The following is a 19,363-nucleotide window of genomic DNA, read 5'->3' as shown; positions in this document are numbered from 1 at the left end:
TTATTGCATTAAGACAGACTAATCTTATTGGTAAAACAGACATTTGTTCCCTTGTTGGTGAGTCAGGGCTTTGATGTGCAACTAAAAATTAATTAGTATTTTTGTTTGTTTTCGCGAGTAGTCCGTCTACTTAGTCGTCTACTTAGACACGGTTAGGGTAAATGAAATTTTAAATTTAGAAATCTTTTTTATAGACAAATCTCTATTTAGATAGATAGAATAGTAGTTGGCACATCAATCAAATGTCGACGAATCGAACCATAAATTATTCGTAACATCGTAAATATTATCTTATACCTTTAAACGAGCAATTCACTCAACTCAATCTCGGAAACGGCTCCAACGATTTTCATAAAATTTAGTATACAGGGGATTTCGGGGGCGATAAATCGATGGCGAATAATAATACTATTTTTACTGCTTTAAAGACACAACAAGATGGCGTTATAAAAAAAAAAAGCCGAGCAAAGCTCGGTCATCATCTAGTGACTTATTAGATGCACCGGACGTCTTATCCCTTAGGCCACGACGACTTCAAAAATAAAAAGTCTAATTAACAGTAAAACCTTGTACGTTACTGGTGGTAGGGCCTTTTTAGAGCCCCAAGGAGGATCAACATCTCACCCATTTCCTGCTATTAAACAGGAATTTTACGGGCTTGATTTTTATCGCACGATATTTTTCTTTCGTTTGTCCAGTCGTTCAAGAGCATATGTAAACTCAGTTCCATCCATAAATTGTAATATTTCAGTTACCTGACTTTTAATTAGAATGATTACGTATTTACTCGAAGATCAACCGAAAGAAAACAAAACATGACCAAAGGAGACTGAAACGATTACATACATTTTTGGGCCCGAATGTAACGTGATGAAACTAATATGAATTAATAGATTCAGATTTATCAGTACCTTGCTGAAAATTATAAAAGTTTTCTCAATCTGAGAGCCGAGTTAATAAAGATTTAGTAAAAGTTAGGTTATGTTACAATCTCTTTAAAAGAGCTGAATAATAACTTATTTAAGCATAAGCAATAAATGTTTATTATATCCATTGGATAATCTTTTAAATGTCATATTATGAATGAATATCAATGATATATATCAGGTATGGAATATGGAATTGCTATCCCACAATTCACACAGCGATCCATAATTTCAACAGTATCCAATGCAACAATTTCAAGTCAAACGTGTGAGCGATCTTCGGTGTCCAGTGTAGAAGCAATTGTCGTACAAGGCTGGCAGAGTTGGAATACGTAATAATAAAGCAGTGATTGTTGAAAATATAAAAACAGCCCGATAGATACACACTCAAAACGCGTCGAAGATACAAAACGAGTAGAGCAGAAAAAACCAACAAGCGCCAAAAAATAATTGTATAATCTATGAACAAACGTCATATCAGCTTACTGTCAAGGCTGTCATCAAAAATACAATCGATTTTAATCGATTTGAAATAGATAATCATATTACTTTGCTAAGTAATAATAGACTTTTTCTTCATTTATGTATATAATCGCAATTAAATCCGGCGTATACCGCACTTGTATACAACAAGTATAAATCGCTCATTTCATTACTTTGCATTAATTACCTAGTGCAATGTTTTTCTTTTTATAATCCTGTAATCGATTAATTAAATCGATCACACCGTTATACCGACAAAAACTAACTTTCTCATTTTTCTCCGGTCCCAGAAAGAGGATCGAGGTGATTTTTTATATTCTTATATAAAAAAATATGACAAATTTTTTAGACTACATTCCAAGTTATTACATTTTTGGCCCACGATTTTCCGTCTCCTTTGATGTTTAAAATTTTTGAATGTCAGTGTCAACTATGATTACGAGTTCCGCGTGATATCACACTACCATAGTGATATCGTTATGGTAAAAGTGCTTACGACATCCACGCGGTTTTTAAACCTTGTTAAATTGATCTTTTTGTCCATTTGAAGTTCCAATTAATTATAGGTATGTATGCTATCATTTTAAATATGCTTTTATTAGGTTGTGTATACTATATCTGTGTGTGTGTGTGTGTGTGTGTGTGTGTGTGTGTGTGCGTGCGTGCGTGCGTGCGTGCGTGCGTGCGTGCGTGCGTGCGTGCGTGCGTGCGTGCGTGCGTGCGTGCGTGCGTGCGTGCGTGCGTGCGTGCGTGCGTGCGTGCGTGCGTGTGTGTGTGTGTGTATTAACTGTGTTTAAATCTATGTTATCTTCCAACATAATTTTCATTAACTTCAAGACGCCCGATTTACTTGAAAATTTTCACACAGATCAAGGACCTCTGGCCTAATAACCTGACTTCATAATCCTGATCACTAAAATAAATAACCTTGGGTTTGGTTTGTTATTAAAGTTTGTTGTTGAATTTTGAAACCACATATCTTAATATAAGTTTTCATTAACAACTAATCTATAAATATAACATCAATAATTATATCATTTATAGTAGATTATAATAGGCTATAGATAATATAAGTCGAGGCTTCATGATGGGAACAAAAAAGCTATAATATATGATAATACCAATTTTTGGATAATGTAATTCGACCCTGATTTTTCCTTAGTTGGGCATTGTATTTGTAATTCGAAACAATTGACTCTCTATGTACTGTATAAATTAGGCCCATCCAAGTAGCTACCTAAACTTGTCGCAATAGGTCAGCAATATGAGGTTACCACACCGTTTGACATTCAATGGTCTCACTTTCATTGCCATGACATTTGTATCATTCATGCACATAATCTAATTTTAAATTTAAATCTCATCAATTTTAGTGATCTCCGTTGGAACAGATGTTTAGACATTATTGGTTCATACATAAATTTGAATATTTTACATATTGTTTTGAAGTAAATTTTTACCTAATTTCGTTACGTTTTACGTTATAATTGCTATTGACATATTTCGATAAAGGAAATTGTAGTCATCTTGATGCATAATTTATATATTAATACGTGAAGCAAAAACTTTGTATCCCTTTTTACGAAAATTGCGCGGACGGTGGAGTATGAAATTTTCTACAATTATAGAGAATATAGAGAAGAAGTGCACAATGCTATCATTTTTTAAAAATAATGCATAAAAGATACATTAAATCAATAAAGAAAACATTACACACACTACATACCATGTATTTGACGCACACACGCATGCATACTATTTATTGTCAAACTTTTGTTCTTGACGTCTGTGGTCAAATTGAGAATAGATTAAATATTGTTTGTCTTTATTAATATTTTTTTATAGTGTAGCCTTGGCGAAATTTGTGATTAAAGAAGTATAAAATACAATCATAATAGTGTACAAACTTACAATTCCAATTAATTATAGTCGAATTTCGACTACTGCGGGACCTCTAGTTGTTTAATAGGCCTTCACGTTATTCAGGGACCTAAACAAGACATAAAATCTATAAAAGAACCAGAACTAAAGTAATTTTAAATAAAATTAGATGCGACCTTTTGCTTGTCTCGTGGAAATAAAAAAATGAGCTATTAATACGTAGTCTAACACGTTAATTTTATCAAGAATGTTAATACCGTTCGGTTCTTGAGTTTGTACAGGATTCGGTGTGTTTGTGGAGATAGTAAAACTCTAATTGCGTTGCTCATAAAACGTAGGCGTGTGAGTAGGTTGTTGAAATGCTATCGTTTCAATAGTATTATTTACGGAAATGAAGCTAATTCCTGAGTGTAGTTTTTGGTTACGTATCTTATACCTTTAAACGAGCAATTCTTGTATATTAATATATATGTATATAATCTGAATCTCGGTAACGTCTCCAACGATTTGCATGGTATACAGGGGATTTTGGGGGCGATAAATCTATCTAGCTACAATTTATTTTCAGAAAATGTTTTATTCGTGTTTTCAATAATCAACTCTTCCCGACATCTATTGGGGAATAATAATACTATTTTCTTTAATTGAGGGCAATTAACTGCTTTAAAGACACAACAAGATGGCGTTATAAAAAAAAAACCGAGTGAAGCTCGGTCATCATCTAGTGAATAAAAAGTATGGTATAAGTTGGTGTATCCAATATTAGACATTGCTGTATATTTTACATTAGTTTATCAGATTTGCTGTATATTATTTTTGTTACAATGATTTGCCTATAACTAAACTATGTACTTCAAAGATGGAAAGACGTAAAACTGTTTACAAATTATTCCTTATAAATTATTGTGTATCATTATCGTTACTTGGTTTAGCAATTTGCTTGAAAATCTGTGCTTAAAATTATGGTACGAACTTACTTGTCTTTCCTAAAGTTCAAAAATTATATTTTCGGGATTGACCCCAGATATACAATTATTTAATGTAAACTAATTGAATTATGCAAACACCTTGTTTAGCGTTATAACACTAATTTATTATTTACCTAGTATAATAATCATACACATAACTTTAACTGTGAAGTATTGAACATACACTATAATTTTTGGCTTCATTTAAAGCAGTTTCCGGAGAAGGATATATTAAAATCAAAAACACATTAGCAAATACTAGTGACTTATAATATCTTAATCACAAACGTTATCTCCCGAGACGAGGTTACAAAATTGAAACTGTAAATATATCTCTACGCATTTGTTTACACAGTAGTTTCTCGTACAAACGAAAAGCTACAGATTCATTGAGCTGCAGACATATTTAGATTGGAAAATATACAAACATCTATTTCTGAGTCTAATTGTATGCGTAATATGCAATGATGCATAGATATTAGGTCAGGATCGTAATGTTAATTATCAGCTCATTAATAAGGAAATATGGGGCTATGAAATACTGACCTATCTGAGTTATCGCTACTTCTTCCTTATTATACTTTTCCATAGTTCTAGTATCCTCATTTATTTGATCACATGTATTAACTTTCTTTCATATGTCTTTTGGATTTTTTCTAATATATCTTAAATCAACATTTTCTTTAAATATTACCTCATAAACAAACGATATTTAAAAAATTACGGAGTTTTTTAAGCCTAGTAATAAAAATAACTTGCTATGATTAATTTTACTATGAGTAGCTTTTTGTTATTCCGGAGACAGGTAATTACATTATTATCAATTTACTATACTGGATGCATACATTGCAATTGTATACCTACTTTCAAAAATACATTACCAACGTAATTTAACACTAAAACATGTGGATGATTACTATATATTATCAGGTATCTAGTGTTCATCTAGAGTAATCTAGACTAACATGTGGTGATAGGATTAGATTATTTTCTAAGTATTTGTTTAAAGCTTTCTTTTACTAATTTGAAGTAGCAAATTCCAGTCAAAATCGGAAAAATAATGTTTAGAAATCGCGCAATTCCTATTCAATTAAATCCTAATGGGACTGGAATAGTGGACAACTATTATGTTATCATTTTAATTATTCCAAAGATAGCTTTGCTGGCTATTCCTGATAATATTTTTCTGCTTAGATTCATGTCGTGCTCTCTGAATGTCCGGCAGCTGATGTGTTGTAGGGTAGGTAAACATAACAGGTATGGTAATGTTAAACTGAATTGCAATGCTCTCTCGTTAGAAAACAATAAACGGGCTGGGTCTATGACTTTTAAGGTTGTTGCCATACTCGGGCAGCTTTAAAAAAACATTTAAATCGCGATTGAACAAATACAATCTTACCATGACCCATCAAATAAATAAAAACTCGGAAACGAAGTTTTTGTCTGTTTGTCAGTGCACGGTAATCTTCGTTATGCTTGAATCAATTTTTATTTGACTTTTAGGGTCACTGGGATTTGGATCAGTTCACAAATAAAAGTATTTGTCAATTCAAAGCTCTTACCAAATGGGATACTCTTTTCACGTTCAGCTACAGGGTGTTCCCGAAGCTCAAACCCAAACTTATCGTTTGTATGTGATGGTACATTGTTCTGACGAGTTTTCTTGTTTCTTAGAACTGTTTTATAATGGAACTGGTCGTTAGTTCCTGTAACAAGATCGCGTTCAAGAGGGCGGGACAATTGTGTAGCGATAACGCTATATTATGGTATCCAACTTAAATTGTTCTATCAAAAATGCTTATCTAATCTCATATATGCTAAATATGCTAATGCAAGTCTTGTCTATGACAAAGCAATCTGTATAGCGTGCTGCAACTGTCTAGTATAATCTTTATAACTTTTAATGTGGCAGGCACGCACAACAAGAGACCTTTATCAGTTAAAATTTATCTTAAGTTTTGGAACCTTTGGATCTGCGGAGGGACTTCGGTTCCCTCTGTATTTTGTACCGTATGTTCCATGGGGAGTGCTCTGAGGAATTGTTCGAGATGATACCGGCATCTCGTTTTTACCATCGCACCGCCCGCCACCGGAGTAGAGTTCATCCATACTACCTGGAGCCACTACGGTCATCGACAGTGCGTTTCCAGAGGTCTTTTTTGCCACGTACTATCCGGCTATGGAATGAGTTCCCCTCCACGGTGTTTCCTGAGCGCTATGACATATCCTTCTTTAAAAGAGGCTTGTGGAAAGTATTAAGCGGTAGGCAGCGGCTTGGCTCTGCCCCTGGCATTGCTGAAGTCCATGGGCGACGGTAACCACTCACCATCAGGTGGGCCGTAAGCTCGTCTGCCTACAAGGGCAATAAAAAAAAAAAAGATAGCCACCGATTAGTATTTTAAAGAAAAATAAAAACATCTATAAAAATAGACATGTCTAAAACATTAGTGATCAACAACGAACAGAAAAATAAAATAACAATTGCTGTTAACTCGTTTAAATCAATATTAAGTGGCTTTAAAATAAATTTCGAACTGAAAAGCCTGATTGTCCTACTTTCACTGTCCGTTAAGCTTTTGTTCCGATTTAACAGAGCGAAAATGTACGTACGTTATCATTATGTGGCGTTTTAATTGAGATACGAAATCGTTAATTGCACGAGCCGAGTGTTATCTCTATATATTAATACGTGAAGCAAAAACTTTGTATCCCTTTTTACGGAAATTGCGCGGACGGAGGAGTATGAAATTTTCCACACTTATAGAGAATATAGAGAAGAAGTGCACAATGCAATTTTTTTTTTTAAATAATGCATAAAAGATACATTAAATCAATAAAGAAAACATTACACACACTACCATGTATTTGACGCACACATACATGCATACTATTTATTTATTGTCAAACTTTTGTTCTTGACGTCTGTGGTCAAATTGAGAATAGATTAAATATTGTTTGTCTTTATTAATATTTTTCTATAGTGTAGTCTTGGCGAAATTTGTGATTATAGAAGTATAATAATAGTCTTTGATAATGGAATCATAATAGTTTACAAACTTATAGTTGCAATCAATTATAGTCGAATTTCGATCACCGGGTGACCACTAGTTTTATTAAATTTATGCAGAGATCGGAGACTATTTTAATAAACCTTCCTAACGATCTGAGGTGTGTCGATAGATTATCTGCCATGATTCTGAGAGAATTTAAAGGGCGTTTTGGCGAGAAGTGTCCGCATGTTCTCAACCTTTATGATTACAGTTATAACTGTGTCGGGGATATCTGAGTTCCTTTTCCTTAGTCGAATCACTATTGAGGAAGTAGTATTTATCGTTACCCCATTCCACGAAGCCCTTCACGCGACCAATGATCGTGGACACTGTAAGGACATAATAAAAAATAAAACCCCTTTTTAAACATTATGGTGATGACTCTCAGTAGTGAGGAAGAAACGCGTGGAGAGGTATTTGGGCAGATTACTGGAGGTAGGACGGACCTCTTGTGAGTCCGCGCGGGTACGTACCACCACCCTGCCTATTTCTGCCTTGAAGCAGTAATGCGTTTCGGTTTGAAGAGTGGGGCAGCCGTTGTAACTATACTGAGACCTTAGAACTTATATCTCAAGGTGGGTGGCGCATTTACGTTGTAGATGTCTATGGGCTCCGGCAACCACTTAACACCAGGTGCGCTATGAGCTCGTCCACCCAGCTAAGTAATAAAAAAAAAAAAGATTTGATGCATTTCACAATCTCCCGTCATCTCTCCCTGCTCGCCATCCCTGCTCGCGGCATTTATGGGACCTCTATTGTCATCATTTAGCAGCATATTTTCAAAATAGTATAATGATTCGCTTGCCGGTCTCCTAACATAAATAACCGAACCGATATTACGCGGAATCATTTTAATGACAATACATTATTAATTAATCAATTAGCCAATTCTGCCTTACAAAAAATCATCTGACATATCCGAAATCAATGCTCGTTCGAAATCCGAATACCCAGTTTCTCGATCACTCAATTAGCCGGTAATTACACGGAATTGTCTGCATTCATTCGGGAAGTAAAACAAACCGGTCGATGGTTCAGACGAGACAGAGAAAACCCGTAAGAATAAAAACCGAGTCACAGTCAGTCACAGATCGTTTACACATTGCGCTTTATTATTACATTACACATAAATAATATATCGTATCGTGATTTATAATCAGACTGCGAATACTATTTTTTTTTTATTGCCTTTGTAGGCAGACTGGCATACGGCCCACCTGATGGTGAGTGGTTACCGTCGCCCATGGACTTCAGCAATGCCAGGGGCAGAGCCAAGCCGCTGCCTACCGCTTAATACTCTCCACAAGCCTCGTTTGAAGAAGGACATGTCATAGCGCTCGGGAAACACCGTGGAGGGGAGCTCATTCCATAGCCGGATGGTACGTGGCAAAAAAGATCTCTGGAAACGCACTGTGGATGACCGCAGCGGCTCCAGGTAGTATGGATGAACTCTACTCCGGTGGCGGGCGGTGCGATGGTAAAAACGAGATGCTGGTATCATCTCGAACAAATTCCTCAGAGCACTCCCCATGGAACATACGGTATAAAATACAGAGGGAACCGAAGTCCCTCCGCAGACCCAGAGGCTCCATATTTGGGGCCATAATCAAATCAAATAACTCATAACATTAGTTACCGTGATTATAAGTACTGTAAATTTGTTGTCATGACAATAGGCACGTGGTTCTATCACTATATATTCGTAAACGCTTTTAAATTAGGAGCTATAAATACATTAAAAACTAGCCCAAATCTTATTCGTATCACTGGTTCGAAATTCAAATTCTAACTTGTTTGCTATTTTTCCAGTAATGCGTGTTGAAATTCAGCAATTTTATTTAATCAGTATATAATACAATAATAATGGAAAACTAAATGGATATTAGAATATTATTAAAAACAAAAGAAGTACGATTTCTAAGTTTTTTTAAAAAGTTCCTATTTAAATTGTCATCCGTGTTGGCGTTATCAAATGCGTAAAATGAAAAATATAAAAGAAAATTATATATTATCAATAAATGAGTGATTGTCTTGATTGTGATTAAGCATTTTTTATTCTGAATATGCCTAAATACAAAAAAAAAACTGGAAAATTAGAGAAAGTTTAAATTCATGAAATCGTTACTTTTTTCGCGAACGATCCATTTTTGAAGTATACTAATAATTTATTTAGCTGTCTGTACCTCCTGATTGTGAATTAACTACTTGAGAAATACATTTTATATAAAAAAATGTCCAAACTCTTTTTAAGTATTATATTAAAACCAAAATACGATATATTACTTTTAAAAAACCGAACAGGAGGTCGTTGAACTTTATTATTCGTTCGTACTTTAGAAAAATGCTACCGGATTCATAAATATGGAAGCGTATTGTCAGAGGTATGTGTGATAATGTATCTTATCTCACTACGATGTCGAGAGTCATTATCCTTTAATTAACTTTGATTAGCAGACGAGAATCGCAATTTACCTGGAATTTAAATATACTAAGGACTACCTTGTTCCATGAAATTGTATGTTGCTGTCGTAACCTTCGTACAAGAATACGTATATAATTGTTACGCGGTAGAAATATAACAATATACATCGCATCATTACAATTGAAGTGGCTTGGCAAAAGCAGTGGCAAAATTCGTGTTTTTTGGTAAACACAAAAAATGTAATTGAAGAATTGTAATTTTTTAGTTATTCGATTTTAATACTTTAAGATGTGTGCTTAATTTAAAAGAGACGGAAATAGTAAGTCTGTCCTTTCTGGACTAAAAGAGACCTGTTTAATTTTATAAACTGATAGAATACATTACTTATATGTGGCGCGAAGTATAAAACTCATTTTCTTAAAAAAAATCGTTAAGCCACTTTAATCCTAAAAGTGCGACATATTTTTTTACAATCAACGCATCAATATAAAGCTGCCATTCCGAGTGCTTTTTTCCCAATTTAAGGTTAAGTGTAACTGTAAGTGAGGTTTAATTAATAGTAATAGTAAATAGTGGTGGTAGGACCTCTTGTGAGTCCGCACGGGTAGGTACCACCACCCCGTCTATTTCCGCCGTGAAGCAGTAATGCCTTTCGGTTCGAAGGGTGGGGTAGCCGTTGTACTGAGTGATACTGAGTGAGACCTTAGAACTTATATCTCAAGGTGAGTGGCGCATTTACGTTGTAGATGTCTATGGGCTCCAGTAACCACTTAACACCAGGTGGGCTGTGAGCTCGTCCATATAAGCAATAAAAAAATAATCAAGTAATTGTTTTTGAAATTCAGTAGGAGTGATTTCGTGTTATTTAAGTAGTAGGTTTGGTTGGTTGTTTGGTTTTTGATATAATTTATTTCTTACCATTTCGGGGGATTAGGTCGTAGTCTCAAAAATGACTTTTCCGCTCTTTGAATCGTAATGCGTGATTGCTTCGCGATAGAAAAAAATGAGGATGACTTAAATTTACGTGCTTACAAAATGCCCTAAAACCTGTAAAAGTTGGTGGTTGGCTAACGCTCGTAGCTGGGGACTCAGATATCGCTTCTGCTGTTTTCCGGTGAATCCCTTAATCGACTTTTACGACACCCACAGAAAGAGAAAAGGTGCCATTATAGGCCAATAATATCTTATTTAATTGTCACTAGAATGGACAATGGAATTTACAATTTACATCATAGCATATTAAGGTTAGCTCAAGATATTAAATGAAATAATTGGTACCACTATATTTATTCTGTAATACTCTTTAAAGATTTCCATGTTAAAAATTGCACAAGATTATTTCGCTGGTAACGAAATCTTGAATATAAACATCTGCAAATGTCATTTATTTGATGAATTACAACGCATTGCTTAAGTTAAAAACCATCTGAAAGTAATTTAGTGATGACTCGCTAATTGTCGCAATGATTAGACCATTAGTTGACATTGTGTTTTTTTACAGGCTTACGTTATATCACCTCTATTCATTCTGTGTTCAATTGGCCTTCATGCCCATTGAGCCGTTACTCAATTTACAAAAATCACTAAGAGCCCATTGTTGTTGCAGGTTCGACGATCGCTCAAATTGCGGGGTAAACGCAAGGAAAAGGAAAAGTTGCCTTCTGGTATCACCGCTGACTACACCGCCTCGCTGTTCGCCCATCTGGAACACGATTCCAATTATTCGAACTACCCGCTGATTTCCAACTCCGGTTCGAATTCGAACTTGAGCGACGAGACCAACCATTTGTCGCCGAGCTTCCCCACAACGCACACGTGGGGCAAAAAAGAAAGCATTCTACAGTCGGATAGTTCAGAGACCTCTCTAAATTCTTTGAATAACCCAAATAATATTAACAACACCAGTCCACGGCAACCGCCGAATCTACCTCCGATTCCACCTCGACCTCCAAAACGAGGTATCCTTAAAGGCCCTCGTCTAAGCAATACTAGTTCGAATTCTCAAGAGAGTAACGTTAATAATGCCGATGTAGTGGACCATGTGATCAACGGTCAAGATTCTAACCTGTTGGCACGTAACACGCAACAAAACGAAACCGTGTCTTATGGTATTTCTGCATCGAAGAGTACTTCCTCCAGTGATGACTTGCAACACGTTCAAAACTTTACAAAGAAAGTAATTCACAGTCCCGTGGAGATGCAAAGTAAAAATTATAAAAACAGCTCCGCCAATCCAACAATCACAACACAAGATGTTGATGCAGCGCCAAAGACAAACGGAAATAGTTACATGGGAGTAACGTCAACCTCTCCCAGCGCTGATTCCTTAACCGACACCACGACAAATTCCTCATTTGCTACACCACCGTTTTCTACGTCGCCCGTTGGTGAATCTCAGGGTTTCCACAGATGGTCACGAACCAGTAACTTTGACGATACCTACCTACCATTACCGGTCATAATGCCAGTTCAACTACCGAAGCCGAGAACATTAACGATACAAAGACAAAAAGCACCGCGAAACGACTTTGGATTCAGTTTACGAAGGGCAATGGTCCAAGAAAGAATATTCATAGGCGATCTAAATAGTCACGGAAATGGCTTAACGAACGGGGATAACAAATGTAGTGGCACCACTAATTTGATCAGCAAATTGATTTACAAGGCCGTTATCCTAGCAGAGCCCGGTTCTTATCCTGGAGCCAGCGAGACGGGCCTATTACCCGGTGACAGATTGCTCGAAGTTAACGGTATCAGCGTTGAGGAAAAAAGCAGAGAAGAGGTCATCGATCTGATTAAGGGCAGCCAAGATTACGTTACTATCAAGGTAAGCCAATCAGCAGTAATGTTATACACATTAATTTGATGTGAATCCATAACTGTGGCAGACGTAATAAAACATGATTTATCGAAAATCTGCACTATTATACATACAAAATCCAGTTAAGTAGATGATTAAGCGTTCAATAGAATTTTGCTCGGTGTAATCTTGAATGCTTGTGAAAAAAAACATTATACTAAAAATAACAGTCCCTCATTAGTTGAATTCAAGAACAAACTTTCTCTTGATTATTCATTTACGGTAAAATTTTGAACGATGATCATCTCGGACGATCTTTGAGTGGTTTTATGTTGTGTTATAGTTTCGTTGGATGTTTGTGTTTCGCATACAGGTTACTTTGCTAAAATTAACAAAATTATCAGTAACTTTCCCTACAACCGGCCAGAACTACTTTATTTGCATAACTTTATCTGTTCGTGTTATACATATGCCTGTTTTTTTGTATGTGTGAAATTGGAATTTCGATTCTCTGCAATTATCTCTAGTGTATTCCTAAATTCTTGACGGCATAAAAAATATTTTGTAAGTTTAAATCGTTACGTATTCTTTGAAAATATAAATTTGATTTTTAGATTGTTTTTACAACCAAATAATGCTACCGATTTAGATTTTTATGTGTCTGGATTTGTATATTGTTAAACTTAACAATTTACTGAATTTATAATCTGCTAGTTCAACGTATATTTATGAAGATAATTACTGTTTTCGTTTTTCATACTAATCTTACTGGTAGTAAGTTTGCGAGCACGCACGGGTATTACCACTGCCTTACCTATTTATGTCGTAAAGCAGTAATGCGTTTCGGTTTGAAGGACAGGCCAGCAGTTTTATTGTTAAAACTGAGTCCTAAGAACTCTTGTCTCGAGATGGGCGGCGGGATTTGCTTTGTAGATTTGTATAGACTTCAATAACCACTTAACTCCACGCCACGCACCATCCGGCTATGGAATGAGCTCCCCTCCAGGGTGTTTCCCGAGCGCTATGACATGTCCTTCTTCAAAAGAGGCTTGTGGAGAGTATTAAGCGGTAGGCAGCGGCTTGGGTCTGCCCTTGGCATTGCTGGAGTCCATGGGTGACGGTAACCACTCACCATCAGGTAGGCCGTATGCTCGTCTGCCTAGAAGGGCATAAAAAATAAAATAAAAAAACACCAGGTCAGTCGTGAGCTCGTCCACCCATCTAAGAAATAAAAAAAAACCTTTGAAATATTATTGAACAGGTGCAACCAATAGCAGAGCTGTGTGAGTTGTCGCGCAGACGTGCGGCAGACGGTGGTGGTGACGTGGATCTTTTAGACAGCAACGTCCGTGGAGGCACCCTGAGCCGGTCCGGAAGTCGCCGTTTCACATCCGCCCAGGTAAGGGATATGTATAAGTCGAGTTACCCTTAGTGTAACCCTTTTTCCTTACCCATTCGCTAGAACTACTCTAGCTTCGCGGGGACGGTTAGATGAATTTAAGGGCTCAACCTGAAAGAATTTGCTAACATCGTGTCGTGTATGTATTGATGTGAAGAATATGAAGTTTGGTATACTAAGTTTGTGTTTCTTTTATGTTTTTCGGAATGACGGAAATTCAACGTAAAAGTAATTGGGAAATGTAGCAGCTTTTTATACTTTTTGCGAAGTTTGCGAACAGACATAAAATGAGAAAATAGTGTTTTAAAATTATCAAAAAACATAATGCATACATTACAATGCAACAATTGGAACATATATTTTTTTTCCTTACCCATTTGCTAGTAGCCCAAGGGGCTATGCTAGCTTCGCGCGGACAGTTAGATGAGTTCACGGGTTCAACCTAAGAGAAATTGCTAACATCAGCCCTGTCAAGAACAGTGCTTCGTAGAATCTACCATCGGCTCGGAATCGCGACCCACTGAGAAGATCCAGCGAGAAACTCAACGGGCTGTGTTTATGGGTTAATTTGCTCTTTGAGCTCTTCTTCGTAATCGACGAGTTCGAGGACGACGGCTGGTGCTTGAAGAGCCTAAAAGCATCGAGAGTGTAGTGTTACCATAGCAGTAGGCAGCGGCTTGGCCGTCCTATCATTTCAGACGTCCATGATCGAGATTGGACATTCACGTACGCTAGTCTGCATACAATGCCAGTGAAGTATTGCTGGTGGTAGGACCTCTATTACTGGTGGTAGGGCCTCTTGTGAGTTCGCGCGGGTCAGGTTTCACCACCTTGCTTATTTCTGCCGTGAAGCAGTAATGCGTTTCGGTTTGAAGGGCAGGGCAGCCGTTGTAACTATACTGAGACCTTAGAACTTATATCTCAAAGTGGGTGGCGCATTTACGTTGTAAATGTCTATGGGCTCCAGTAACCACTTAACACCAGGTGGGCTGTGAGCTCGTCCACCCATCTATACAATAAAAAAAAAAAGGCATTGTGGACTAAAGTATAAAAAGTCGGATGTACTTATACACGTTGGGACTGTGCCGGGGTTCAAATCCCGCAGGCAAGAACCTATTTTTCTAACGACATACATACGTACATAGCTGGTACGTGGTCACGAGTTAGGAATAAATTGGGCAATAAAAATCAAACCCGTAAAAGTGTAATCCGAGTAATTATCATGTAATTGGACATAGACCTTAAGTCCGTTAATCACAAGTGGGTCGTGAGCTCTTTGACTCGTTCGTGTAACAGAAAATACAAAAAAGAAATACAATTTAGAGCAAAAATGTTTCAAAAAATTCAATAAAAATAATTTATATTTAAAAAAACAGGCTTTTAAAGCAAACAGAAGTAACTATTAATTAATTAATTTCATATCTTTCATCACAGGTATTAATGATCTGTGACTAGGCAGGGTACTACAGCGAAGTTATGATAATACTATATTATCATCGGTCCTTGATACGTATATTTATGGGCTCCAGTAACCACTTAACACCAGGTGGGCTGTGAGCCCATCTAAGCAGTAAAAAAAAAACAAAAACAACAACACGTGCCGAGCTAATAAAAGCGTGTCAAAAATGAACATCTCGCTTGACTTACCAAGCTGCAGAAACACCTGCCATTGTTACACCTGCTCGTTTCCTAACAGAGGACGTCCGGTATGGTGCTTCAGATAAAATTAACTTGATGTCGGGATGAGATTTAAGTACTTAGTCATTATCTATATATTAATACGTGAAGCAAAAACTATGTATCCCTTTTTACGAAAATTGCGCGGACGGATGAGTACGAAATTTTCCACACTTATACAGATTATAGAGAAGAAGTGCACAATGCTAATATTTTTTTAAAATAATGCATAAGAGATACATTAAATCAATAAAGAAAACATTACACACACTACCATGTATTTGACACACGCACGCATGCATACTATTTGTTTATTGTCAAACTTTTCTTTGCAGAAAATGGAGAATAGGTTAAATATTGTTTTCCCTTTATTAATATTTGTCTAAATTTGTAGTCTTGACGAAATATGTGATTAAAGAAGTATAATAGTCCTTGACAATAGAATCATAATAGTGTACAAACTTATAATTTCCATTAGTTATAGTCGAATTTCGACTACCAGGGGACCTCTAGTTTCATTTAATACTAAAGAAAATTGAGCACTAGCTGATCAGCAAGAAAGTTGATTTTTAAAGTTGTATATTAGCAAAATATTATTATAATAAAAACTGGTGGTGTTGTCGCATTAGAAGGGTAGACCATCTCAATTTACCAATTTGCAATTCACAACTGATAGATGAGAGCAAGGCCTCGATTTATTTTTTCTTTATTTTTATTGCATAGATGGTCGGACGAGCGCAATCTCATTTGGTGTTAAGTGATTAGCGGATCCCATAGATATCTACAATCTGCATTTACATGCAGCCACCTTGAGATATGAGTTCTAAGGTTTCAGTATAGTTACAACGGTCGCCCCACCCTTCAAACCGAAACGGATTACTGCTTCACGGCAGAAATAGGCAGGGTGATGGTACCTCCCGTGCGGACTCACAAGAGGTTCTATAACCAGTAAAATCCACCAGTAAATATCCGCTTCAATGTAGCATTTTTTTCACGCTTTTTTACAATAAAATAAATTTTTCTTACACTATTTTTAATTCAATATTTATTAAAATTTCTTTTCTATTTTTTAGTTGAATTTTCTATAAAAGCGTTTTTTTTTTCAGTTTTTTAAACTATTATTTATTTTGTTTAGGCTTTTAGTTTAGGCGTATGACGATTTCACGTCCCACTTGCAGTTGAGTGGTCATCGGAGCTGATAGATTCTACAGCACGAATCTCAATTTTACAGCATAACCGCATTTTCTACTCTTAGAACCGGACTACGTTACTGCTTGACGACAGAACTAGGCAAGGTGTACATAAAATGAATACCGTGCAAAATAATAAAACCATTACTTGATTTCATTACGCAATGCGCGATGATATAAGCAAATAATTCTAAGTCGCGTCGTTAAACACACAATGTTGAATGAAAGGTTTGTACAGCTGCCCGTGGATCCGTTGAAGACTGAACATTTCATTGTTTGTTGAGTGATTCACTTCATTGAAAATACTCGAGTCAAAATATTGTGTAAAAATTCATTAAATATCAATTGCAAAAATTGCAATGAAATATATTATTGATATTATTAAAATAATGTACCTGAATAATGTTACGGTCGCATTGTCAATGTTGATTTTCGTAATGAAATTATAAACTAATAAATTAATTCATTCTAACGCATTTCATAACTATCACAAAATAGATGTAATATAATATCATCTTAATATCATATTATAATATAAACTTAATTACGATTTTAAGTAAATTTTTTTTTAATTCCTCTGTTGAACTTATCAATGAGACCACCTCGAGAGTATACGTTTTCTTACAAACAAAAAATTTAAAAAAATACAAATAGCTTCACAAGTGACAGAGATATCGGAGAACATATATTACATAAAAAAATGTACAATCGAATGTAAAATGTCCTCCAGTTTGGATGTTGGTTAAAAGTTTAGATTTAAGATGATATTTTAATTGAAAGCATCTTACAGTGCCACCTATGGTATTCACATTAGGATTTACCTTAATTCAAATCATCAAGGCAAGTTGGTCAAATTTCTGCGAATTTGGTCTCCTCAGGGCTGAATATTTTCTATAGTCCTCCTTCTGTACGTACTAATAAAGTATATTTATCTTTTTCTTTATCTACCTTTCTTTATCTAGACTTACAAGATTTTACTGGTGGTAGGACGCCTCGTAAGTCCGAACGGGTAGGTACTAGCCCTGCTTAATTCTGTCGTGAAGCAGTAATGCTTTTAGGTTTGAAGGGTGGAGTGTAAAAATTGAGACCTTAACAGCACTTAAAAGCAGGTGGGCTGTTAGCTCGTCCACCCACCTAAGCAATAAAAAAAAACTATTTTTTTTTTTTTTTTTTTTTTTTTTTTTTTTTTTTTTTTTTTTTTTTTTTATTGCTTAGATGGGTGGACGAGCTCACAGCCCACCTGATGTTAAGTGGTTACTGGAGCCCATAGACATCCACAACGTAAATGCGCCACCCACCTTGAGATACCACCTTGAGATATAAACTATGTAATTTCAAGGATCTAGAAATTGTATTCTCAGTTCATATAACACTTGTGTAGTTTTGGCGGCAATTCTAATCGATAATACTGTAGTTATATTTAATAGCGAAAAGTAGTATAGTTTCCGGCTCAATAAATAAACCGAAATTAAGATACATTGATCCCCAGGGTAAGTCGGACCCCGGCAATATAATTTGATAAACAATGACTCATGCTGAGGGTTCGAATCGATAGTGATAGGGCTACAACATATGACTAAAATAATTCAATTGATGTTTTATCTATCTATCTATATAATATATAAAAATGAAATTGAATGAAATGAAATGAAATGAATTGCTGTTCGTTAGTTTCGCTAAAACTCGTGAACGGCTGGACCGATTTGGCTAATTATGCTCTTAAATTATTTGTGGAAGTCCAGAGAAGGTTTAAAAGGTAGATAAATATGAAAATGCTCGGAATTAAATAAAAATAATAATTTTGTTTTTCCTTTGATGTGTCCCCCGTCGGACTGATTCCTTTTGTTTGTTTTAAGTTTATTTTATACATAAGTGTAGATCTTTTATATGTCGATTGAGGCACTATGAAGTCTGCCAGGTCAACTAGTATTTTATAAAATGATTGTATTTTTCCCTGCCTAGCCTAGGTAGCCTAGGGGGCTATTCCAGCTACGTCCTGACGAGTAGGTGAGCTCACGGGCTCAACCTGAGAGAATGTACTAACACTAGCAAGAGCAGTACTGAGAAGATCTGACGAGAGACTAAGTGGGTATAAAATGAAGGATTCCTAGTGTTCAGTAGTAGATACCGATGTTCCTTGACGCTATAATACTAAAAAAACTCGATCTAGTGGTACAGAAGCCATGTTTGGAAAATTGACACCATCATGATGACCTATATTGGCAATAAATAAATAAAAAAGCGATCTCGTTCCGCTTTCATTAAGCCTAAGCATGAAAATTTTCTGGTGAATTCTCGAAAAAAAAACAAAAAATATAAACGCTCTTAAGAGTACCGAAAAACAACGTAAAACATACCAACCAAATCGGTCATGTTAAACAAGTCGTAATTGCATCTATAAAAATATATAAGTTTTGAGAATTTTTATTATTAAAAAGATATTATTGAATTTTAGTTTAGAAAATGTCAAATCTGTGATTGAAATTAAAAGTTTCGTCATAATTAATGCATATCATACATAACATAATTTACATTTTAAACAGTTCAGCTAATTAGTGGCGGGCCGT

The 19,363-nt window shown here is 35.8% G+C and overlaps 1 protein-coding gene across 1 annotated transcript in view; it reads left to right on the top strand.

Moving 5' to 3' along the window:
* The window catches only part of Mhcl (Myosin heavy chain-like), a 303,019-nt gene that overhangs the window by 40,625 nt on the left and 243,031 nt on the right, over positions 1–19,363 (top strand). Inside the window, exons 3-4 of the mRNA XM_089733603.1 lie at positions 11,337–12,557; positions 13,792–13,929. Of these exons, the coding sequence (XP_089589729.1) occupies positions 11,337–12,557; positions 13,792–13,929 (1,359 nt within the window). The remainder of the gene's footprint in view (positions 1–11,336; positions 12,558–13,791; positions 13,930–19,363) is intronic.

This window comes from Bombyx mandarina, chromosome 16 (assembly GCF_030267445.1).
Source record: "Bombyx mandarina strain Sakado chromosome 16, ASM3026744v2".
Taxonomy (NCBI): Eukaryota; Metazoa; Arthropoda; class Insecta; order Lepidoptera; family Bombycidae; genus Bombyx; species Bombyx mandarina.
The sequence above is the reverse complement of the archived record's forward strand: the minus strand, read 5'-3'. Positions and strand labels throughout refer to the sequence as shown.